At 40.6% G+C, this 25657-nt stretch overlaps 2 protein-coding genes across 9 annotated transcripts in view; one reads left to right on the top strand and one right to left on the bottom strand.

The window, feature by feature from the left end:
- LOC106606690 (rho GTPase-activating protein 17) overlaps nt 1-12616 on the bottom strand; it is a 59560-nt gene extending 46944 nt beyond the window's left edge. For 4 of the 6 annotated variants that reach the window (XM_045715529.1, XM_045715528.1, XM_045715531.1 and 1 more), the window contains exon 1: nt 12169-12568. In XM_045715529.1, coding sequence (XP_045571485.1) covers nt 12169-12221 — 53 coding nt within the window. In that variant the 5' untranslated portion in view covers nt 12222-12568. Of the gene's footprint in view, nt 1-12168 lie in introns of all 6 variants that reach the window. The other 2 variants (XM_045715527.1, XM_045715532.1) reach the window with 2 other exon arrangements.
- Nucleotides 12617-16559: 3943 nt separating this feature from the next.
- LOC106606691 (aquaporin-8) lies at nt 16560-24663 on the top strand. 3 transcript variants are annotated; one of them, XM_045715524.1, is made up of 5 exons: nt 16561-16902; nt 17468-17594; nt 21615-21829; nt 23078-23212; nt 23902-24663. In XM_045715524.1, exons 1-5 carry the CDS (start codon nt 16610-16612, stop codon nt 23942-23944), a joined length of 813 nt encoding a protein of 270 aa, XP_045571480.1. In that variant the 5' UTR covers nt 16561-16609; the 3' UTR covers nt 23945-24663. The 3 variants fall into 3 exon arrangements, with proteins under 3 accessions (XP_045571479.1, XP_045571480.1, XP_045571481.1); XM_045715523.1 differs by having other exon boundaries at nt 16560-16902; nt 23078-24663; XM_045715525.1 differs by lacking the exon at nt 21615-21829 and having other exon boundaries at nt 16562-16902; nt 23078-24663.
- The last annotated feature ends 994 nt before the right edge of the window (nt 24664-25657 follow it).

Here is a 25657-nt window from a genome sequence, read left to right as displayed (position 1 = left end):
GTTAGGATATGTATATTATTAACAGATTTGGATAGAAAACACTCTGAATTTTCTAAAACTGTTTGAATGGTGTCTGTAAGTATAACAAAACTCATATGGCAGGCAAAAACCTGAGAAAAATACAACCAGGAAATGAGAATTTTGTGGCTGTACTATTTTCGAGTCATTGCTAATAGATCACACAGTGACAAAGGATTCATTTCGCACTTCCTACGGCTTCCACTAGATGTCAACGATCTTTATAAAGTTGTTTGAAGCGTCTATGATGAACAGAGACCGGATGACAAGGAAGAGAAGTTGACGTCCCTGGGATGTCGTCACTTCATTATTGCGCGCACCTGCGCGTTCATGTGAGTTCATGTGAGGCGAGACATTTTTCAAAACGTTTTTCAAGACACAGGAGAGGTCGGGTTGAAATATTACTGACGTTTCACGTTAAAAATGGCCCTAAAGATTGATGCTAAACAACGTTTGACATGTTTGAACGAACGTCAATAGATTTTTTTTTTTACTTTTCGTCGTGACTTTCCCCCCCCCCCGCCCTACTTTTGAGTAGCCTACTGAACGCTAACAACATGGAACATCTTGGAGCTATTTGGACATAAATTATGAACTTTGTCGAAAGAAACCACATTTGTTGTGGACCTGGGATTCCTGGAAGTGCCTTCTGATGAAGATAATCAAAGATAAGGGATTATTTACAATATTATTATTGATATTAGATGGTTACAAGATGGTGCTAACCTGTATATCCTAGCCTATTGTTCTTAGCTTAGCACCCCGTTTATTGCAAAGTGTGATTTCCCAGTAAAGTTATTTTGAAATCTGGCAATGCGGTAGCATTTACGAGATGTTAATCTATAATTCTTTGAATGACAATATTATAATTTACCAATGTTTTCGAATAGTAATGTTGTAAATTGTAACGCTGATTCACCGGAAGCATTTGAGGGAGAAAAAAATTCTGAATTTCACCGCTACTGTAAAATGTTGTTTTTGGATATAAATATGAACTTGATGGAACAAAAAATGCATGTATTGTATAACATAATGTCCTAGGAGTGTCATCTGATGAAGATTGTCAAAGGTTAGTGCATAATTTTAGCTGGTTTTCTGCTTTTGGTGACGCCTGTCTTTGAATTGACAAAACATTACACACAGCTATTTTCAATGTACTCTCCTAACATGACCTAACTTTATGCTTTCGCCGTAAAGCCTCTTTGAAATCGGACAATGTGGTTGGATTTAGGAGATGTTTATCTTTCAAATGGTGAAAAATAGTTGATTGTTTGAGAAATTGAAATTATTAGATTCTTGCAGTTTTGAATTTCCCGCCATGGTCTCTTGACAATAAATCCCAATACCGGGATCAGGTCCTCCTCAAATATTTACTAAATAAACTAAATAAAAAAAAATGTTATTTTATTGTGTTACTTTTAATTACAATACCAAGGGTATATACAGGGGGTACCGGTACTGAGTCAATGTGCGAGGGTACAGGTTAGTCGAGGTCATTTGTACATGCAGGTAGGGGTAAAGTGACTATGCATAGATAATAAACAGTGAGTAGCAGCTGTGTAAAAATAAAGGGGGGATGGCCATTTGATTACTTGTTCAGCAGTCTTATGGCTTGGGGTTAGAAGCTGTTAAGGAGCATTTTGGACCTAGATTAGCTCATTGTTATGGATGTATCCAAATAAATTTAACTGTAAAACAGCTTAAACAAATGCAAATGAAGCTAATTTGCTAGTATTCTGGTTGCACTATTTGCCGTGACTGTAAATTAGCCGTAGTTGGCTATCTAGCAATCAAGGGATAAGAACGTTTGCATTTGGAACATTTAGAATGAACAACTGGGTGGCGTACATAGATACAGTACAAAAAGACTTAGCGACTGAGCCGCGTACATAGATACAGTACAAAAAGACTTAGCGACTGGGTCGCGTCTCCGGCAACCAAACCGATAGAACTAACAACCAGCAAACTTAGATTTGTGTCGGGACTATATCTCGTGGAAGGATGAAATTGTATGAATAAATTCATAAAAATATTTGGGGGGATGAAAATATAATTATTTGAATACGTTGGTAACCCATTCTATAAATGTGATAATGCCCTCAATGCCGGTGTTTGGAGGATATATTGGCACGGTTTGTATCCTCCAAACACCGGCTTTGAGGGCATTATCACTTCAATAAACACACTACTATTGAGCCTATTAATTCAATAGGACTAGCATTGACTACCAAATGAGTATTAATGGTACAGACGTTAGCCTAGCTTGGCAGGGTTATGGCGTTACTATGAAGACAGGGCTGGGAACGAGACTACAGTATGACTAAACCCAAACAGTCGTTCCTTCCTCCTTTTTTATTTACGACAGTGTAGCTCAGTGACGTCCACAGCACCATGCTGTCTCCTGGCTGACCAAGCATGGAAACGCTTACTCGACAAACCTCCCCATGCCCCAGCCTGGCCCGCCAGTCCTTTCCGGAGACAGACAGAGAGGCCCTCATCACCAGGGTGGTGACATACGGAGGGAAGATTGATATGAATCATTACACCATTAGTACACCACCCTCCACATAGTCCCCATCGACTCTGGAAAAAGCATTTTTGTTTTCTGCAAAAAGTTATGACTAAAAGTTAGGGTTAAAATGTATTAGTATTACTTTGAGTTTTGTTTCCCTGGTCACTATATTACCTGTAGGTATGCGTAATACATACTTTTCTGCATTGATCAAAAGGTTTCTCTTCACCACTCTCATCAAAACTACTTTTAGTTTGAGATGTTCATTCATATTAGTTTGTGATACTCATAGATACTCAGAGTTCACAACAAACTCCTGCATAAATCACTCCTCATGCAACTCCTGTGTTCTGCCAACTGTTTTTGTGAAAAGCCTTTTGTTTGGTAGGCCTACCAGGCAGTCCCACTGGCAGCAGGCCCAAAGGAATGTGAGAGTAGAGTAGTTCTGCCAAAAGCGGGTGGCAGCATGCACATGTCTGTCTACACTGTGTGTATCCCAAATTACAGCCTATTCACTTTATGTATGTATGTATGTATGTATGTATGTATGTATGTATGTATGTATGTATGTATGTATGTATAGTGGGGGAAAAAAGTATTTGATCCCCTGCTGATTTTGTACGTTTGCCCACTTAAAAAGAAATGATCAGTCTATAATTTTAATAGTAGGTTTATTTGAACAGTGAGAGACAGAATAACAACAAAAAAATCCAGAAAAAGGCATGTCAAAAATGTTATAAAATTATTTGCATTTTAATGAGGGAAATAAGTATTTGACCCCTCTGCAAAACATGACTTAGTATTTGGTGGCAAAACCCTTGTTGGCAATCACAGAGGTCAGACGTTTCTTGTAGTTGGCCACCAGGTTTGCACACATCTCAGGGGGGATTTTGTCCCACTCCTCTTTGCAGATCTTCTCCAAGTCATTAAAACCTGTTAGGGCTAGGGGGCAGTATTGACACGGCTGGATAAAAAACGTACCTGATTTAATCTGGTTACCACTCCTACCCAGTAACTAGAATATGCATATACTTATTACATATGGATAGAAAACACCCTAAAGTTTCTAAAACTGTTTGAATGGTGTCTGTGAGTATAACAGAACTCATTTGGCAGGCAAAAATCTGAGAAGGTTTCATTCAGGAAGTGGCCTGTCTGACAAGGTGTCGTTCTTCTTGTCTCTGTTTATTGAAGAGTGAGGATCTTAGCTGTCCCGTGACACTTCCTACGGCTGCCATAGGGTCTCAGAAGGCGGTAAAAAGCTGAATCGTGGCTTTGCAGGCTCTTGCTGAAAAAAAGTAGCGCGTTTGGGTAGTGGCTGGTTACAGTACTGTGAGACTCAGGCTCGTGCCCGCGTCGACCGAAAGCTTTGTTTACTTTCCTCTGTTTAGCTAAATGGACATTCCCGGTCGGAATATTATCGCTTTTTTTACGAGAAAAATTGCATAAAAATGGATTTTAAACAGCGGTTGACATGCTTCGAAGTACGGTAATGGAATATTTCGATTTTTTTTGTCACGAATTGCGCCATGCGCACGACCCTGATTTACCATTTCAGATAGTGTCTGGGACGCACGAACAAAACGCCGCTATTCGGATATAACGATGGATTATTTTGGACCAAACCAACATTTGTTATTGAAGTAGCAGTCCTGGGAGTGCATTCTGACGAAGACAACAAAAGGTAATCAAACTTTTATAATAGTAAACCTGATATTGGTGAGTGCTAAACTTGCCGGGTGTCTAAATAGCTAGCCCGTGATGCCTGGGCTATGTACTTAGAATATTGCAAAATGTGCTTTCACCAAAAAGCTATTTTAAAATCGGACATATCGAGTGCATAGAGGAGTTCTGTATCTATAATTCTTAAAATAATTGTTATGCTTTTTGTGAACGTTTATCGTGAGTAATTTAGTAAATTCACCGGCAGTGTTCGGTGGGAATGCTAGTCACATGCTAGTCACATGCTAATGTAAAAAGCTGTTTTTTGATATAAATATGAACTTGATTGAACAAAACATGCATGTATTGTATAACATAATGTCCTAGGGTTGTCATCTGATGAAGATCATCAAAGGTTAGTGCTGCATTTAGCTGTCTTCTGGGTTTTTGTGACATTATATGCTAGCTTGAAAAATGGGTGTCTGATTATTTCTGGCTTGGTACTCTGCTGACATAATCTAATGTTTTGCTTTCGTTGTAAAGCCTTTTTGAAATCGGACAGTGTGGTTAGATTAACGAGAGTCTTGTCTTTAAATAGCTGTAAAATAGTCATATGTTTGAGAAATTGAAGTAATAGCATTTCAAACGTTTTGAAAATCGCGCCACAGGATTCAACTGGCTGATACGTAGGTGGGACGAATTCGTCCCGCCTAGCCCAGAGAGGTTAAGGTTGAGGCTGACATTTGGCAACTCGAACCTTCAGCTCCCTCCACAGATTTTCTATGGGATTAAGGTCTGGAGACTGGCTAGGCCACTCCAGGACCTTAATGTGCTTCTTCCTGAGCCACTCCTTTGTTGCCTTGGCCGTGTGTTTTGGGTCATTGTCATACTGGAATACCCATCCGTGACCCATTTTCAATGCCCTAGCTGAGGGAAGGAGGTTCTTACCCAAGATTTGACGGTACATGGCCCCGTCCATCATCCCTTTGATGCAGTGAAGTTGTCCTGTCCCCTTAGCAGAAAAACACCCCCAAAGCATAATGTTTCCACCTCCATGTTTGACGGTGGAGATGGTGTTCTTGGGGTCATAGGCAGCATTCCTCCTCCTCCAAACACAGCGAGTTGAGTTGATGTCAAAGAGCTCCATTTTGGTCTCATCTGACTACAACACTTTCATCCAGTTGTCCTCTGAATCATTCAGATGTTCATTGGCAAACTTCAGACGGGCATGTATATGTATTCTTGAGCAGGGGGACCTTGCGGGCGCTGCAGGATTTCAGTCCTTCACGGCGTAGTGTGTTACCAATTGTTTTCTTGGTGACTACGGTCCCAGCTGCCTTGAGATCATTGACAAGATCCTCCCGTGTAGTTCTGGGCTGATTCCTCACCGTTCTCATGATCATTGCAACTCCACGAGGTGAGATCTTGCATGGAGCCCCAGGCCGAGGGAGATTGACAGTTCTTTTGTGTTTCTTCCATTTGCGAATAATCGCACCAAATGTTGTCGCCTTCTCACCAAGCTGCTTGGCGATGGTCTTCTAGCCCATTCCAGCCTTGTGTAGGTCTACAATCTTGTCCCTGACATCCTTGGAGAGCTCTTTGGTCTTGGCCATGGTGGAGAGTTTGGAATCTGATTGATTGATTACTTCTGTGGACAGGTGTCTTTTATACAGGTAACAAGCTGCGGTTAGGAGCACTCCCTTTAAGAGTGTGCTCATAATCTCAGCTCGTTACCTGTATAAAAGACACCTGGGAGCCAGAAATCTTTCTGATTGAGAGGGGGTCAAATACTTATTTCCCTCATTAAAATGCAAATCAATTTATAACATTTTTGACATGCGTTTTTCTGGATATTTTTGTTGTTATTCTGTCTCTCACTGTTCAAATAAACCTACCATTAAAAATATAGACTGATCCTTTCTTTGTCAGTGGGCAAACGTACAAAATCAGCAGGGGATCAAATACTTTTTTCCCCCACTGTATGTATGTATGTATGTATGTATGTATGTATGTATGTATGCATGTACAGTATGTGTGCATGTATGTACACTACCGGTCAAAAGTTTTAGAACACCTACTAATTCAAGGGTTTTTCTTTATTTTTACTATTTTCTTCATTGTAGAATAATAGTGAAGACATCAAAACTATGAAATAACATGGAATCATGTAGTAACCAAAAATGTGTTAAACAAATCAAAATATATTTTATATTTGAGATTCTTCAAATATCCACCCTTTGCCTTGATGACAGCTTTGCACACTCTTGGCATTCTCTCAACCAGATTCACCTGGAATGCTTTTCCAACAGCCTTGAAGGAGTTCCCACATATGCTGAGCACTTGTTGGATGCTTTACCTTCACACAGTGGTCCGACTCATCCCAAACCATCTCAATTTGGTTGAGGTCGGGGGATTGTGGAGGCCAGGTCATCTGATGCAGCACTCCATCCCTCTCCTTCTTGGTCAAATAGCCCTTTCACAGCCTGGAGGTGTGTTGGGTCATTGTCCTGTTGAAAAACAAATGATAGTCCCACTAAGCCCAAACCAGATGGGATGGTGCATCGCTGCAGAATGCTGCGGTGGCCATGCTGGTTAAGTGTGCCTTGAATTCTAAATAAATCACTGCCTGTTTGGCCCTGTCCGGGGTATCATCGGATGGGGCCACAGTGTCTTCTGATCCCTCCTGTCTCAGCCTCCAGTATTTATGCTGCAGTAGTTTATGTGTCGGGGGGCTAGGGTCAGTCTGTTACATCTGGAGTATTTCTCTTGTCTTATCCGGTGTCCTGTGTGTATTTAAATATGCTCTCTCTAATTCTCTCTTTCTCTCTTTCTCTCGGAGGACCTGAGCCCTAGGACCATGCCTCAGGACTACCTGGTATGATGACTCCTTGCTGTCCCCAGTCCACCTGGCCGTGCTGCTGCTCCAGTTTCAACTGTTCTGCCTGCGGCTATGGAACCCTGACCTGTTCACCGGACGTGCTTGTTGCACCCTCGACAACTACTATGATTATTATTATTTGACCATGCTGGTCATTTATGAACATTTTAACATTTTAACATTTTGACCATGTTCTGTTATAATATCCACCCTGCACAGCCAGAAGAGGACTGGCCACCCCTCATAGCCTGGTTCCTCTCTAGGTTTCTTCCTAGGTTTTTGGCCTTTCTAGGGAGTTTTTCCTAGGGAGTTTTTCCTAGCCACCGTGCTTCTTTCACATGCTTTGCTTGCCGTTTGGGGTTTTAGGCTGGGTTTCTGTACAGCACTTTGAGAATATCAGCTGATGTACGAAGGGCTATATAAAAATAAATTTGATTTGATTTGACTGACAGTGTCACCAGCAAAGCACCCCCACACCACAACACCTCCTCCTCCATGCTTTACGGTGGGAACTACACATGCAGAGATCATCTGTTCACCCACACCATGTCTCACAAAAACACGGCAGTTAGAACCAAAAATCTCAAATTTGGACTCCAGACCAAAGGACAAATTTCTACCGGTCTAATGTCCATTGCTCTTGTTTCTTGGCCCAAGCAAGTCTCTTCTTATTATTGGTGTCCTTTAGTAGTGGTTTCTTTGCAGCAATTCGAACATGATTCACACAGTCTCCTCTTAACAGTTGATGATGAGATGTGTCTGTTACTTGAACTCTGTGAAGCCTTTATCTGGGCTGCAATTTCTGAGACTGGTACAGTGAGGGAAAAAAGTATTTGATCCCCTGCTGATTTTGTACGTTTCCCCACTGACAAAGAAATGATCAGTCTATAATTTTAATGGTAGGTTTATTTGAACAGTGAGAGACAGAATAACAACAAAACAATCCAGAAAAACGCATGTCAAAAATGTTATAATTTGCATTTTAATGAGGGAAATAAGTATTGTTTAACACTTTTTTTGGTTACATGTTATTTCATAGTTTTGATATCTTCACTATTATTCTACAATTTAGAAAATAGTAAAAATAAAGAAAAACCCTTGAATTAGTAGGTGTTCTAAAGCTTTTGACCGGTAGTGTATGTATGTATGTATGTATGTATGTATGTATGTATGTATGTATGTATGTATGTATGAATGAATGAATGAATGAATGAATGAATGAATGAATGAATGAATGAATGAATGAATGAATGAATGAATGAATGAATGAATGAATGAATGAATGAATGAATGAATGAATGAATGAATGAATGTATAGGATGTGTGAATGTATATACCTGTGTATGTATGCGTCTCTTTCAGAGGGGTTGGGATAAAGGCGGAGGTCAAGTTTCAGTTGGACCGTGTGGTTAATTGACCAATAGAGTGATCTTATAGTACACTACTTTTGATCAGAGCCCTATGGGGCCTGGTCAAACAGGCACTATAAATGGAATAGGATGCCATTTGGAACGCATCCTCTCTAGCTGTCAGCCTGCCCAGCTGTGTTTACAGCTATACAGTACAGTACAACAAAAAAAAATGTATGAAATGTATGCATTCACTACTGTAAGTCGCTCTGGATAAGAGCGTCTGCTAAATGACTAAAATGTAAATGTCTATGTCCCAATATATGAAAAAGACTGGATAGGCAATCAAGGCCTCTTACTTAAACTCTAATGACTATTACAGACAGGGTAAAGTTATTCTATTCCTAATGATAATAAACAGACTTAATGATACTGGATTGTATTTATATAACACTTTACATTATGAGGGGGAATGTAAACCCCATCATCCACTATAGCAGGGCTGTCAAACTCATTCAATGGAGGGCCTAGTCTCTGCTGGTTTTTGTTTTTCCTTTCAATTAAGCCCTAGATAACCAGGTGAGGGGATTGTTTTACTAACCAGGGCCCTTAACTCTTCAATCCAGACACTCGGCCCTTCGTGGAATGAGTTTTACACATGTGCACTGTAGGCTACCAGTGTGAAGCACTCATCCATTAGAGCTTCAATAGTTATTCCAGAGGATGTACTACTGGAGTATATAGTGTGAAGCACTCATCCATTAGAGCTTCAATAGTTATTCTAGAGGATGTACTACTGGAGGGTATAGTGTGAAGCACTCATCCATTAGAGCTTTAGTAGTTATTCTAAAGGATGTACTACTGGAGGATATAGTGTGAAGCACTCATCCATTAGAGCTTTAATAGTTATTCTAGAGGATGTACTACTGGAGGGTATAGTGTGAAGCACTTATGGTCGATAGACTTTCCTAATGTGATAATACTGTTGCTCAGTGGACATCAGCAGAGACTGAGGGATAACAGTGTTGTTAGCTCAGTGGACATCAACAGAGATAACAGTGGTGTTAGCTCAGTGGACATCAGCAGAGACTGAGGGATAACAGTGTTGTTAGCTCAGTGGACATCAACAGAGATAACAGTGGTGTTAGCTCAGTGGACATCAGCAGAGACTGAGGGATAACAGTGTTGTTAGCTCAGTGGACATCAACAGAGATAACAGTGGTGTTAGCTCAGTGGACATCAGCAGAGACTGAGGGATAACAGTGGTGCTAGCTCAGTGGACATCAACAGAGACTGAGAGACAACAGTGGTGTTAGCTCAGTGGACATCAGCAGAGATAACAGTGGTGTTAGCTCAGTGGACATCAGCAGAGACTGAGGGATAACAGTGGTGCTAGCTCAGTGGACATCAACAGAGATAACAGTGGTGTTAGCTCAGTGGACATCAGCAGAGACTGAGGGATAACAGTGGTGCTAGCTCAGTGGACATCAACAGAGATAACAGTGGTGTTAGCTCAGTGGACATCAGCAGAGACTGAGGGATAACAGTGGTGTTAGCTCAGTGGACATCAGCAGAGACTGAGGGATAACAGTGGTGCTAGCTCAGTGGACATCAGCAGAGACTGAGAGACAACAGTGGTGTTAGCTCAGTGGACATCAGCAGAGATTGAGGGACAACAGTGGTGTTGAGCGCCTGAGGGCAACCCCTGTAGGGTCAGAGGGAGAGGGGGCACAGTGAGGAAGCAGTGTGGGATGGGGGCTGCACAGTGACTGGTTGGATGGATGGGGATTCCCCTTTACATGGGAGTTGGCTATAAACATAGTCAGTGTTTTTCCATCATAGCACACTAGCTATATACAAATCAAATCAAATCTTATTGGTCACATACACATGGTTAGCAGATGTTAATGAGTTTAGCGAAATGCTTGTGCTTCTAGTTCTGACAGTGCAGTAATATCTAACAAGTAATCTAACAATTCCACAACAACTACCTAATACACACAAATCTAAGTAAAGGAATGGAATAAGAATATGTACATATAAATATATGGATGAGCAATGACCGAGTGGCATAGGCACGATGCAATAGATGGTATAAAATACATTATATACATTTGAGATGAGTAATGCAAGATACGTAAACATTATTAAAGTGACTAGTGATCCATTTATTAAAGTGGCCAACGATTTCAAGTCTGTGTGTAGGCAGTTAGTGATGGCTGTTTAACAATCTGATGGTCTTGAGATAGAAGCTGTTTTTCAGTCTCTCGGTCCCAGCTTTGATGCACCTGTACTGACCTCGCCTTCTGGATGATAGCGGGGTGAACAGGCAGTGGCTCGGGTGGTTGATGTCCTTGATGATCTTCTTGGCCTTCCTGTGATGTATGTGCTTCCTGTGATGTATGTGCTGTATGTGTCCTGGAGAACAGGTAGTTTGCCCCCAGTGGTGCGTTGTGCAGACCGCACCACCCTCTGGAGAGCCTTGCGATTGTGGGCGGTGCAGTTGCCGTATCAGGCAGTGATACAGCCCGACAGGATGCTCTCAATTCTGCATCTGTAAAAGTTTGTGAGGGTTTAGGTGACAAGCCAAATTTCTTCAGCCTCCTGAGGTTGAAGAGGCGCTGTTGCGCCTTCTTCATCACACTGTCTGTGTGGGTGGACCATTTCAGTTTGTCAGTGATATGTACGCCGAGGAACTTAAAACTCTCCACCCTCTCCACTACTGTCCCGTCAATGTAGATAGGGTGCTGCTCCCTCTGCTGTTTCCTGAAGTCCACGATCATCTCCTTTGTTTTGTTGACATTGAGTGAGAGGTTGTTTTCCTGACACCACACTCCGAGTGCCCTCATCTCCTCCCTGTAGACTGTCTCGTCATTGTTGGTAATCAAGCCCACTACTGTTGTGTCATCTGCAAACTTGATGATTGAGTTGTAGGCGTGCATGGCCACGCAGTCATTGGTGAACAGCGAGTACAGGAGGGGGCTGAGCACACACCCTTGTGGGGCCCCAGTGTTGAGGATCAGCGAAGTGGAGATGTTGGTTCCTACCTTCACCACCTGGGGGTGGCCCGCCAGGAAGTCCATAACCCAATTGCACAGGGCGGGGTTGTCCACAATACATGAATTACATTGTGGTTAGACCACCATTTGGTTAGACCACCATTTTTACTTTCTTCCCACACCACGTGTAGGCCTAACAAATCAATCCATGTATGATGCATGTAGCCTACCTATAAGAAGTTAACATTCGTCAGGCAAACCATTCAGACATCATATCCACATCAGGTTGTGACTATAACCTTTTTGATTACACTTTCATGTATTCATTATAAAAGTTATTAATTGTAAAAGTTCTTATGTTATGCATATCTTTCTTATATTATCACATGTAATTGGTATCAACCCATTATTGTACACTCATATGTGGCCCAACACTTCTGACACAGCCCACTGAGATGAGATAAAACTCACAGAGGCTGGCTATGGTCAGAACGATTTGTGATAGGGAGATATGTATCATAACATGGTTAGTGATCGTTTGGCCATGCCGCCACAATTACAGCTGCCACGTGACAGCGGCTATCATGTAAGTACAAAGTTAGAATGTAACTACAATGTAGCCTAACTACAATGTAACACTACCGACAAAATAAATGACAGCAATGAATGCAACACTGCAAAAGAAATGCAGCCTGAGCCCACTAAATAATAGTAGGCTACACTTTTATTTATCCAAAATACTTTGCCTACCTTCCAACTGTTTGGTTGGCGAGCTGTTTCATGCGATTAAACTGTTTCTTCATGTTTGTGTCCTTGCTCCACCGTATCCAACAAGTTTTTAAAAAGTTGCAAGGCCTCTCTTTTTGATCCTTTTAGAAAGCAAGTCCAAAAGTTGATCTAGGTCGCTGCCATTGTATTTCTGAAAATGTTCCGTTGACTCTGCTGCTCGCCGCTGAATAGGTGTTGTTGGAGCGTTCTAATAACAATCGATTGTCATTCCCCGCAATGTTTTTTCCTCTTACAAAGTGAATAGGCAATTACAGGACACAGCCCCGTTCAGTTTTCGCTCTTTCCATTTTCACTTTGTGGGCTACTCCTATAACCCAAACGCTGTGCTGAACAGTGGTGCGTAAAAGGAGGAAGTGCAATTCACTTCCCTACGGTAGCCTAGCCTACATGGCCCACTAGTGAGTGACATGTGATACCTTGGTAAAACAACCCTGTCGAAGTGACACATTTATAATGGACAATTATGAGTACAAAAAAAAATGACAAAACAGTGTGTAAAGCGAATTGTTTGAGATGCATTAATGGCTTTCTAACTGTCACGTGGTTTACTATGTTTTCTATAGGTTTAAAAGGGCTTATCCACCTATGTGATTCAACAGCAGCACATAATAGGTGTACAATGCCTTAGCTACAATAGGGGTCAGTGAAACTATTTCTCTATGGACATGTTTGCTTTGTGAAATTGGTAATGTCATTATGGCCACCCAGGGATGTGCTCAACATGATGAAAACAATGTTGTTTCTAATCAGTGACGAGGCAGTCAGGCTTACAAAATCATACTCTCAATTCATTAAATAAAGAGCATTATGGCCATATAATATGTTATTACAATGTTCTTATAATGATTTGAAAATGTTGTGTGGGGGGGGGGGGTGTAATACCTGCTGTCGTTTCCAGTGTTCTGCTGCTCCCTTGTGGCTATTTGCATGGCATGCATAAAATGACTTCTCACAGAATGAGTGTGGAATGTGCATATGTCTTCATTGACTTTGACGTCAAACATAGCATGCCCATATGCATACATTTGTATTTTAAAAGCATTGCAATATACAGAAAATGATATCAATCATGTATTTCCACATTGTGGGGGACTTAGCCCCTTAGGACACTGTCACTAGCCGGCCACCACCTGCTACTCTACCCTGCACCCTAGAGCTGCCCTATACTCGTAGAGTCATTGAACACTGGTCACTTTAATAATGTTTATATACTGTTTTACCCTTATATATATATTCTGTATTCTAGTCAAGGTTCATTCTATATAACTACTGCTGCACACACCTTTTCTATTCCTATACTGTCTAGTCACACCAACTATTTATATTCCGGACTCTCATTGCTCACTCTGATATTTCTAAATGTCTTGTTTTCCTCCTTCTTTTTTCTTTTTAGATTATATTTCTTATTTTTTTATACTTTTAAAAATGATTATCATAATATATTTTATTGTTAGTTATTACTGCACTGCTGGATCTAGGAACAGAAGAATTTCGCTGCACCCACGATAATATCTGCAAATCTGTGTATGCGATCAATACATTTTGATTTGATTTAATGATTTATATTGTTAAATAAGCTGTCAATCAACAGAACCTGACCTCACAGCAAAAAAACATCTGGAAGGGCATAAGAAATCAAATCAAAGTTTATTTGTCACATGCGCCGAATACAACATATGTAGACCTTACGGTGAAATGCTTACTTACAAGCCCCTAACCAACAGTGCAGTTCAAGAAAGAGTTAAGAAAATATTTACCAAATAAACAAAAGTAAAAAAGAATTAAAAGCAACACAATAAAAGAACAATAACGAGGCTATATACAGGGGAGTCAATGTGCGGGGGTATTTGTAATGTGTGGATGGGGGGGATGGGGGGGTCAATGTAAATAGTCCGGTGGCCATTTGATTAATTGTTCAGCAGTCTTATGGCTTGGGGGTAGAAGTTGTTAAGATTGTTTGAACAAAATCAGGTGTGTAATTGTCTGGTTTAGTCTGACACATGATTTCCCTCATTAAAATGCAAATCAATTTATAACATTTTTTACATGTGTTTTTCTGGATTTTTGTGTTGTTATTCTGTCTCTCACTGTTCAAATAAACCTACCATTAAAATTATAGACTGATCATTTCTTTGTCAGTGGGCAAACGTACAAAATCAGCAGGGGATCAAATACTTTTTTCCCTCACTGTATGTTTTTCATCTGACCTTTATTTTATTAAGGCATAATATTATAATTTATGGTATGTAGTGGTATAATTTAGAGGTTTATATTTTCTGACCTTGTATTCAAAAGTAGGATGAACATTATTTGATGGCATATGAATAGGGCCAGGAGTATTTCCTAACCCGATGACATGACCAGGAAAACCTCCAGATTCTATTTATACGTAAGGTGGTCAGGAAAACTCATAGCTCTATATGAAACCTATAACCTAAAAGTACAGTGGCTTGCGAAAGTATTCACCCCCTTGGCATTTTTCCTATTTTGTTGCCTTACAACCTGGAATTATTTTTGCCCATTCTTCAAGGTAAAACTGCTCCAGCTCCTTCAAGTTAGATGGGTTCCACTGGTGTACAGCACTTTGTAGATGCAAAATATATTTTCTTGTGAAACAAACAAGAAATAAGGCAAAAAAACTGAAAACTTGAGCGTGCATAACTATTCACCCCCCAAGTCAATACTTTGTTGAGTCACCTTTTGCAGCAATTACAGCTGCAAGTATCTTGGGGTATGTCTCTATAAGCTTGACACATCTAGCCACTGGGATTTTTGCCCATTCTTCAAGGCAAAACTGCTCCAGCTTCTTCAAGTTAGATGGGTTCCACTGGTGTACAGCAATCTTTAAGTCATACCACAGATTCTCAATTGGATTGAGGTCTGGGCTTTGACTAGGCCATTCCAAGACATTTAAAAGTTTCCCTGTAAACCACTCGAGTGTTGCTTTAGCAGTATGCCTAGTGTTATTGTCCTGCTGGAAGGTGAACCTTCATCCCAGTCTCAAATCTCTGGAAGACTGAAACAGGTTTTCCTCAAGAATTTCCCTGTATTTAGCGCCATCCATGGACTTTATTGAATTAATTATGTGACTTCTGAAGGTAATTGGTTGCACCAGATCTTATTTAGGGGCTTCATAGCAAAGGGGGTGAATACATATGCATGCACCACTTTTCTTTTTTCCTTTTTTTAATTATCTTTTGAAACAAGTAATTTTTTTCATTTACTTCACCAATTTGGACTATTTTGTGTATTTCCATTACATGAAATCCAAATAAAAATCCATTTAAATTACAGGTTGTAATGCAACAAAATGCGAAAAACGCCAAGGGGGATGAATGCTTTTGCAAGGCACTGTATATGTAAAAGATTTTTATCGTAATGTTATTCTGATTATTATGTAGATATGTTTCAGTCACATTATATATACAACACAGGAGGTTGGTGGCACCTTAATTTGGGAGGACGGGCTCGTGTAATAGATGGAGCGGAATAAGTGGAATGGTATGAAACACATCTAACATGTGTTTGATGCCATTCCATTTGCTCCGTTCCAACCATTATTATGAGCCGTCCTCCCTTCAGCAGCCTACACTGATATACATGTGGATTGATGGTAATTCAGTAGTTATGTAGAATGACAACTTATATAGACAGTCATATAATGAGGCCGCTTGTCTATCCATATGTTCTATAACACACTCATCATTCTGGTATTTTATTAGGATCCCCATTAGCTGTTGCGATAGCAGCAGCTGCTCTTCCTGGGGTCCACACAAAACATGAAACATGACATAATACAAAACATTAATAGACAAGAACAGCACAAGGAAAGAACTACATACATTTAAGACGTGACACATAGCCTCTCTGCTGTACTTCTATTGTATTTTAGGCAATAGCTCTATCTGCAGAAGCATGGTTTCTGTCCCTGTATTCTAACTGCATAATGTATATTGAAATGTAAGCTAATCATTTCACAACTAGTATTCATAATACTATTCATAATAACAGTCATGGGGAAATCATTTTGATTTATTGCATTTCTTTATCCATACAAAGTGCTGACAAGTATGTTTGAAGTTTAGCCAAAAGTCATGATGGAGTATTACATTTAACGGTAATCAATGTAAGCGAACAATATCTGAACATTTCTTGCATTTTGTCTCATTGTTTGATGATGTGGTAGCATTTCTCTGCCTAGCTATCTGGACCAATCCAAGAAAATAACTTATCAACTCCCCCCTCCACTATCTTCACCCTACCTCCTCCACCTCCCTCCTTATCCACCTCACCCCTCCTCCTCCCTTCTTATTCCTTATCAGCACTCTTGCGTAAGCTCTAGACTTAAGAGCACTAACAACCCATGGGCTGTTTCCAGTCTCACACAGTCTAACCCAACACCATGGCTCTCTATGAGTCTAAGACCGAGCTCTGGGACCTGGACATCAATGTGATCCAGCCAGAGGGGAAAGGTCCAGATCCAGCCACAGATGGAAACAGCGGTACCAAGCCGTTCAGGGATGTGTTCGAACGTTATATCCAGCCCTGTCTGGCAGAGCTGCTGGGTTCATCTCTGTTTATCTTTGTGGGGTGTCTGTCTGTGATCGAGAACACGGAGGGCACCGGGAGGCTGCAGCCGGCCCTGGCACACGGCCTGGCCCTGGGCATCGTCATCGCCGTGCTGGGGGAGATCAGGTAAGGCTGGGGGGCCCCTCTGGGGGTGGGTGGTGAGAGGCTGGAAGGTGATAACCTGGTCCTAGATCTGTTTGTGCTGTATAGCCAACCTTTCTGGCCATGACATGGTATAGGTTTTGGGACTAGGCTGGGAAGTTGATGCTCAGGTTTTCAAATGTTATCAGAGCAACAGAAGAGTCAGTTCCTAGGCTTTCAACATGCAGTATGTTGATGTGTAACAGATTGAAAAAAAGCATTGCAAAAATGATGAATTGTAATGGATCTGTTGATCAGCATTGACTTGAGGTTTTATGACTGTGCTTTCAAAGTAGCCTACAATAGATCATTTAAAATGCACAACAGAATTTTATAATCGCACTTGTATCATTTTGATGAGGCAATCTACATTAGCATTTTTTCTTATTATGGTTTTATTGTTGCTACATGCCTCTATATTTAAAATAGTTTGTTTTGTTTTCTAAAGGATATGCCTCATATAAAAAAAGCTATTGTGAACTGTTTAAAATAAAATAACTTAATTAAAATGTATTAGGGTAATTCAATTGTTCCATGTCTCTCTCTGCAGTGGGGGGCACTTCAACCCAGCAGTGTCTGTGTCTGTGTTTCTGATCGGGGGTCTCAACATCATACTGCTGGTCCCCTACATACTGGCTCAGATGTGTGGAGGGATGATAGGGACAGGAGTAGCCAAGGTGGGTACTCTGTAGCCTACTAATATGTGGGTTGCACTGTTTCTACTAGTACTAACTTGGTATTTAATAGGATTTGAATTATAACTGTTCTTATTTATTGAAAACATGTACATTTATTTAACTTAATTATTTGGTAACAATATGTACTTTCTAGTACGAACGTTCAAGAATTCAGTATACAGTATTTGGTAACTACCTGGCACCAAATGGCTAGGCCTACTGTCATAAAGACTATGTAAACGTCAGGAAAATATTTGCTAGATATTTCACACTTTCAGAGGTTTGATCGTCCCATAATACACAACACTTGTACATTCCACACTCATCCTAACAGTATGATCATCCTCATCCTGTCAACACTTCAGATATGGATCATGACAATAATATCTTTCTACACCTACCCTGCTCTTCTCTTGGCTGCTACCAGGACAGTAAAACGATAAAGCAATTGACGTCCATGAGGGTTGAGTGAGCAATCAGTCACCCACTGTACTCTATAGGCAGTCATTTACATGTACAGTATCCTTAGAGCTGAACAAGATGAGTTGAGTCTGTGTTTCACCACCTTGTAAAGTCAAGAGCTCATTGGCCATTACCCTGCTAGCACATTTGGTTCCTTGGAAGTTGTGGTGGTTTCCCATTGGTTCTGGGAACGAAGCCATATGTTTCCTGACCGGTAAAACTGTATGTTTTTTAAGCATTCTGAGAACAGAAGTTTTTTAAACTGCTTTGTTGGTTAAGGGCTTGTAAGTAAGCATTTCACTGTAAGGTCTACACCTGTTGTATTCGGCGCATGTGACAAATACAATTTGATTTGTTTTGTTCTGGGAATGTTAATTTTTAGGTTTCAGGGAGGCACTGAGGATGTTTTACTATGGTTCCCTGAAAGTTTTCAGACCCCTCACAAGTCCTCAACTGGCCGCTTCATTAAATAGTAGCTTCCAGTTGAGGACTTGTGAGGAATCTGTTTCTCAAACTAGACACTCTAATGTACTTGTCCTCTTGCTCAGTTGTGCACCGGGGCCTCCCACTCCTCTTCCTATTCAGGGTAGAGCCAGTTTGTGCTGTTCTGTGAAGGGAGTAGTACACAGCGTTGTACGAGATCTTCAGTTTCTTGGCAATTTCTCGCATGGAATATCCTTAATTTCTCCGAACAAGAATAGACTGACGAGTTTCAGAAGAAAGTTCTTTGTTTCTAGCCATTTTGATCCTGTAATAGAACCCACAAATGCTGATGCTCCAGATACTCAACTAGTCTAAAGAAGGCCAGTTTTATTGCTTCTTTAATCAGAACAACAGTTTTCAATTTCGAAAGGGTTTTCTAATGATCAATTAGCATTTTAAAATGATAAACTTGGATTAGCTAACACAACATGCCATTGGAACACAGGAGTGATGGTTGCTGATAATGGGCCTCTGTACCCCTATGTACTGTAGGTATTCCATAAAAAAACAGCCGTTTCCAGCTACAGTAGTCATTTACAACATTAACAATGTCTACACTGTATTTCTGATCAATTTGATGTTATTTTAATGGACAAAAAAAATGCTTTTCTTTCAAAAACAAGGACATTTCTAAGTGACCCCAAACATTTGAACGGTAGTGTATATATATTCAGTACTGGTCAAAAGTTTGGACACACCTACTCATTCCAGGGTTTTTCTTTATTTTTACTATTTTCTACATTGTAGAATAATAGTGAAGACATCAAAACTATGAAATAATACATATAGAGTAGGAACCAAAAAAGTGTTAAACAATTCAAAATATATTTAACATTTAATATATTTTTCAAAGTAGCCACCCTTTACCTTGATGACAGCTTTGAAAACTCGAGGGATTCTCTCAACCAGCTTCATGAGGTAGTCACCTGGAATGCATTTCAATTAACAGGTGTGCCTTGTTAAAAGTTAATTTGTGGAATTTCTTTCCTTCTTAATGCGTTTGAGGCAATCAGTTGTGTTGTGATAAGGTAGGGGTGGTATACAGAAGATAGCCCTATTTGGTAAAAGACCATGTCCATATTATGGCAAGAACAGCTCAAATAAGCAAAGAGAAATGACAGTCCATCATTACTTTAAGACATGAAGGTCAGTCAATCCAAAGCATTTCAAGAACTTTTACAGTTTCTTTAAGTGCAGTCGCAAAAATCATCGAGGGCTTAGATGAAACTGGCTCTCATGAGGACCGCCACAGGAAAGGAAGACCCAGAGTTACCTCTGCTGCAGAGGATAAGTTTATTAGTTACCAGCCTCAGAAATAAAGGCTTTACATAGTTCAAGTAACACATCTCAACATCAGCTGTTCAGAGGAGACGGCATGAATCAGGCCTTCATTTTTTTTATGTTTCACCTTTATTTAACCAGGTAGGCTAGTTGAGAACAAGTTCTCATTTGCAACTGCGACCTGTCCAAGATAAACCATAGAAATTCGACACATACAACAACACAGAGTTACACATGGAATAAACAAAACATACAGCCAATAATACAGTAGAACAAAAGAAAACAAAGAGTCTATATACAGTGAGTGCAAATGAGGTAAGTTAAGGCAATAAATAGGCCATGGTGGCGAAGTAATTACAATATAGCAATTAAACACTGGAATGGTAGATGTGCAGAAGATGAATGTGCAAGTAGAGATACTGGGGTGCAAAGGAGCAAGATAAATAAATAAATACAGTATGGGGATGAGGTAGGTAGATAGATGGGCTGTTTACAGATGGGCTATGTACAGGTGCAGTGATCTGTGAGCTGCTCTGATAGCTGGTGCTTAAAGTTCGTGAGGGAGATATGAGTCTCCAGCTTCAGAGATTTTTGCAGTTCGTTCCAGTCATTGGCAGCAGAGAACTGGAAGGAAAGGCGGCCAAAGGAGGAATTGGCTTTGGGGGTGACTAGTGAGATATACCTGCTGGAGCGCATGCTACGAGTGGGTGCTGCTATGGTGACCAGTGAGCTGAGATAAGGCAGGGCTTTACCTAGCAGAGACTTGTAGATAACCTGTAGCCAGTGGGTTTGGTCGAATTGCTGCAAAGAAACCACTACTAAAGGACACTTATAAGAAGAAGAGACTTGCTTGGGCCAAGAAACACAGGCAATGGACATTAGACCGATGTAAATCTGTCCTTTGGTCTGATGAGTCCAAAGGTGAGATTTTTTGTTCCAACCGCTGTGTCTTTGTGAGACACAGAGTAGGTGAACAGATGCTCTCTACATGTGTGTTTCCCACCGTAAAGCATGGAGGAGGAGGTGTGATGGTGTGGGGGTGCTTTGCTGGTGACACGTGTCAATGATTTATTTAGAATTCAAGGCAAACTTAACCAGCATGGCTACCACAGCATTCTGCAGCAATTCGCCATTCCATCTGGTTTGCGCTTATTGGAACTATAATTTGTTTTTCAACAGGACATCGACCCAACACACCTCCAGGCTGTGTAAAGGCTATTTGACCAAGAAGGAGAGTGATGGAGTGCTGCATCAGATGACCTGGCCTCCACAATCACCTGATCTCAATCCAATTGAGATGGTTTGGGAAGAGTTGGACTGCAGAGTGAAGGAAAAGCAGCCAACAAATGCTCAGCATATGTGGGAAAAGCATTCCAGGTGAAGTTGGTTGAGAGAATGCCAAGAGTGTGCAAAGCTGTCATCAAAGCAAAGGGTGGCTACTTTGAAGAATCTAAAATCTAAAATGTATTTTGATTTGTCTAACACTTTTTTGGTTACTACATGATTCCATATGTGTTATTTCATAGTTTTGATGTCTTCACTATTATTCTACAACGTAGAAAATAGTAAAAAATAAAGACAAACCCTTAAATGAGTAGGTGCGTCCAAACTTTTGGCTAGTACTGTATATTATTTTTATCACACTTGAAAAGACAAACTCTGAACAGAGGTAGAATATGACCAGTGGAAAGTAGCAGTCGATAAGCAAATGTTAAATAATGTTCTTCTGTATCTGGACCTATACTTTTCTCCCTACATATCCTATATTCATATCAGTAATATCTCCTCCTCCAGGTGATTTCACCATCCATGAACTATGCCAAAGTTTCAGGGGCAGCATTCAACACAGTGCAGGCAGACACCCAGATAGTACCAGCCACGGTGGCAGAGGTGATCATGACTCTGTTCCTGACGATGGTGGTGTGTATGGGGGCCGTGAATGGACGCACCCACAGCCTGTTGGCCCCTCTCTGCATTGGGCTGACCGTGACAGCAGACATCCTGGCTGGGTGAGGACCCATGGGGTAGAAGGTGTGGGGTAAGAGCAGTGGGTGGGGTGGTCGTGGAGTGGATTGATGTAAGGTGTGTGGGTAAGGGATAGGATGGGAGGAGGGCTGGAAAGGTTTGAGAAATTAGCCTGGAGAAAGACTGTACTGTACATTCTGCAAAACAACTTTTCAGATACAAACAAATCAAATCAAATGTTATTAGTCACATGCGCCGAAAACAACAGGTGTAGACCTTACAGTGAAATGCTTACTTACGAGCCCCTAACCAGAAATGCAGTTAAAAAAAATACAGATAAGAATAAGAGATAAAAGTAACAAGTAATTAAAGAGCAGCAGTGAAATAACAATAGTGAGACTATATACAGAGGGGTACCGATACAGAGTCAATGTGCAGGGGCACCGGTTATTTTAGGTAGTATGTACATGTAGGTAGAGTTATTAAAGTGACTATGCATAGATGACAAAAGAGAATAGCAGTGGTGTAAAGGGGGGAAGGGGGGACACTGCAAATAATCTGGGTAGCCATTTAACTCGATGTTCAGGAGTCTTATGGCTTGGGGTAAAAGCTGTTTAGAAGCCTCTTGTAACTAGACTTGGCTCTCCGGTACCACTTGCCGTTCTGTAGCGGAGAGAACTGTCTATGACTAGGGTGGCTGGAGTCTTTGACAATTTTTAGGGCCTTCCTCTGACACCGCCTGGTATAGAGGTCCTGGATGGCAGGAAGCTTGGCCCCAGTGATGTACTACTCTGTAGTGCCTTGCGGTTGGAGGCTGAGCATTTGCCATACCAGGCAATGATGCAACAGGTCAGGATGCTCTCGATGGTGCAGCTGTAGAACGTTTTGAGGATCTGAGGACCCATGACAAATCTTTTCAGTCTCCTAAGGGGGAATAGGTTTTGTCGTGACCTCTTCACGACTGTCTTGGTGTGCTTGGACCATGTTAGTTTGTTGGTGATGTAGACACCAAGGAACTTGAAGCTCTCAACCTGCTCCACTGCAGCCCCGTCGATGAAAATGGGGGCATGCTCGGTCCTCTTTTTCCTGTAGTGCACAATCATCTCCTTTGTCTTGATGTTTGATGTAATGGCCTACCTTTGTACAGTATAGTTAACTACTACTGAGGTAAATACCTGTACACTACCAATAAAACACACAGTACACCACAATACACTCCTTACTGTGTATCGTAAGACACCACATGCTCTATCATTCATTCATGCATCACTTTTATATCACGTCCTCTACAGGGGAGCGGTGTCTGGGGCATGTATGAACCCAGCTCATGCCTTTGGCCCGGCCGTGGTGGCCAACTACTGGAGCTACCACTGGATCTACTGGGTGGGACCCATGTCTGGAGCCCTGCTAACCGCCAGCTTCATACGGTACTGTACAGCTCTGATCTTCTGGGGCCTGGATACCTGGCTGTTTACATCATTGTTCTGTTTGGTTTTAAACAGACTGGAGCCAAAGCTACTACTTAAAGACTGTGTTTGAGAAAGCAGCCTTAATCTTTGTCCTTGAAATGACCATTAATACTAAAATAATTACCCAACTGGAGCTCCATAGATTAGAATGCTATTTACTATTGAATGGAAGTTGCCTACACTAGCTGCAAGTGTGGGATTAGATGCCTTGTCTGCCCATAAATTCTTGCAAATCAGCAAGAGAATCCACCACCACCATACCGGGATATGTTGTCTTGTGCGATAAAGCACTGTATCGTAACATGGCTGTTAGACAGGGCTGTTTGTCCTCAACTTGGTAAACATTAACTGTCCCTCTAAAATCAATGGCTAGCTATGTGATGGAAAGTTACTCTTACAATGGGTGCTTTTATACAATTCTTAAGTCTGGGAGAGTCATTAACCTAGTTTTAACGATGTGTGGATTTAACACCTTTTTGTCTTGATTTTCCTTTTTAAAGTCTTGTGTTGTCTAAGACATATTTTGGGGAATTATTTACATTTATGTTAAAAAAACTAAAGAAACAATGTGTGGAAGCAATAACTTGTCGAGTGATGTTACATTCAACAATTCTGTACTATTTTGATGTTGTTTTTTCTATTTTCTGATTACTGCTTGGGGATGAGAAAACCAGAGTTCTCTTGATGTGATACAGATGTAGGTTTCCAGTTCAAGTCCATAAAAATGTCAATTTTCAAATCCACATAAATTCTAACAATATTTTAGTGTTACTATTTCCATGTCTCTTAGTTTAAAATAATCTTACCAATGTAACTTTATTCTATACCGGTATATATATATTATCTATTGTCCATAAATGTAATGTATTATATTCAATGCCATTTGTATAAACTAATTTCTGTGCATTAAATATTGCATTGCATATTTCTTTCTGTGATTGATCCCTTTTGACCTAGTAGAAGTGACTTCTGGCCCATAGTCTGTGTTTTATACCACCACCTTTTGGTTATGTGGTGAACTACAGCCTTGCATTGGTCTGACTCTCACTGTACTGTGATACAACCTTCCATATGCGTCATGCCTTTTCACTGATTATCTGCACACAGACATCCAAAAACTAGCCACATTAGATAACATTGAATTTGACACTGTAATTGCTATCTTGACTGAAAGTCTAGCAGCATCTGTCATGATATGAGTGTCTCAGCCATAGAAATATAATTGCTAGAAAGGACATAGCCCATCAGACAACCGGTCCTCCCATTATGGCCTCATTGACTTCAACGGGGACCACTCTTCTAGTAATTATATTTCTATGGCAGACACTCATTTGAGACAGTAGTATGTGAACATTCAAAAAATGTTGCAGTGAAGGTTCAAGAAATGAAGTATAAATGTGTACAGCAGAGGTGTCGTCGTCATGTCCATTTATTGATTTGTACGTTGGAAATATAGAAGATACTGTTTCTTTCACACGCAATTAATACAAATGAATTATTAAATGAATTCATTAATTCCATTAGTGCCCCCTAAAGAATAAGTACATCCATGATGCCTGTAAGCACAGTAACACATTCTACACATTTACAATGTCAATTTATCACCTGTTATTTGCTGATGGATGGGTCTACCATTTAGGACAAATAATAAGACATGTTTCACTGGATTGTCTTTTACTCCCTTCAGAGAATAACAGGAGCAGACTTTGCACAGATGCAGAGACTTCGTCAAACTGTCTAGTTTTAATGCTTTATCTTATCTAGCTGGGACTGGCTAACATCAATGATCCATGCATGATTAATACAAGCAGGTTAACCAAGATGAAACATTTTGCTTGGCCTGGAAATCTAGAACACTATGTCTAGTAGTAGGCTGCTGTATTAACAAACTAACAAAACATTTCCTTTATTTAAATAGTAAAAACATATCATAATCATATTGACATGTGCTCTATGCTGAAAATGTTGTTTTCAAATCAGTGCCAAGAAAATATCTGTCTGCTGGACAAGTACTATACTTTTATACTGTGAACAGGTTGTGTGTTGTACTGTGTTCACTAGAGTAAACTGACTTGGATAAATCATAACATGGATATCAGTGTCAAAGAGTCCATCGTTGGTCAATGGAGCAATTACATTTTATGCTCTCTCCCTCGCTCTCTTTCTCTCTCTCCACTCTGTATCTCGCCCTTTCGTTCTTTGAACTTACCAAAGTTCAAGTGATTAGCAACGCAAACAGGTAGATATTTGGACACACACCTGTGGACGTTATCGCCAGTGCTGCACTGTATCTCTAGATACAACGACCCCTCTCTCTCATCTATTTTCTCTCCAAACTCCTCCATTCACTCTCTCTCTCTCTCTCTCTCTCTCTCTCTCTCTCTCTCTCTCTCTCTCTCTCTC

This window comes from Salmo salar, chromosome ssa03, assembly GCF_905237065.1.
Source record: "Salmo salar chromosome ssa03, Ssal_v3.1, whole genome shotgun sequence".
In the NCBI taxonomy this organism is placed as follows: Eukaryota; Metazoa; Chordata; class Actinopteri; order Salmoniformes; family Salmonidae; genus Salmo; species Salmo salar.
Note: the sequence above shows the minus strand (reverse complement) of the source record. Positions and strands in the feature narration are given on the sequence as shown.

Coding starts and splice junctions, on each gene's coding strand:
- LOC106606691 (XM_045715523.1), top strand. CDS start 16,610: ATGGCTCTCTATGAGTCTAAGACCGAGCTCTGGGACCTGGACATCAAT. Junction 16,903..17,467: donor GCCGTGCTGGGGGAGATCAG/GTAAGGCTGGGG, acceptor CTCTCTCTGCAG/TGGGGGGCACTTCAACCCAG. Junction 17,595..21,614: donor TAGGGACAGGAGTAGCCAAG/GTGGGTACTCTG, acceptor CTCCTCCTCCAG/GTGATTTCACCATCCATGAA.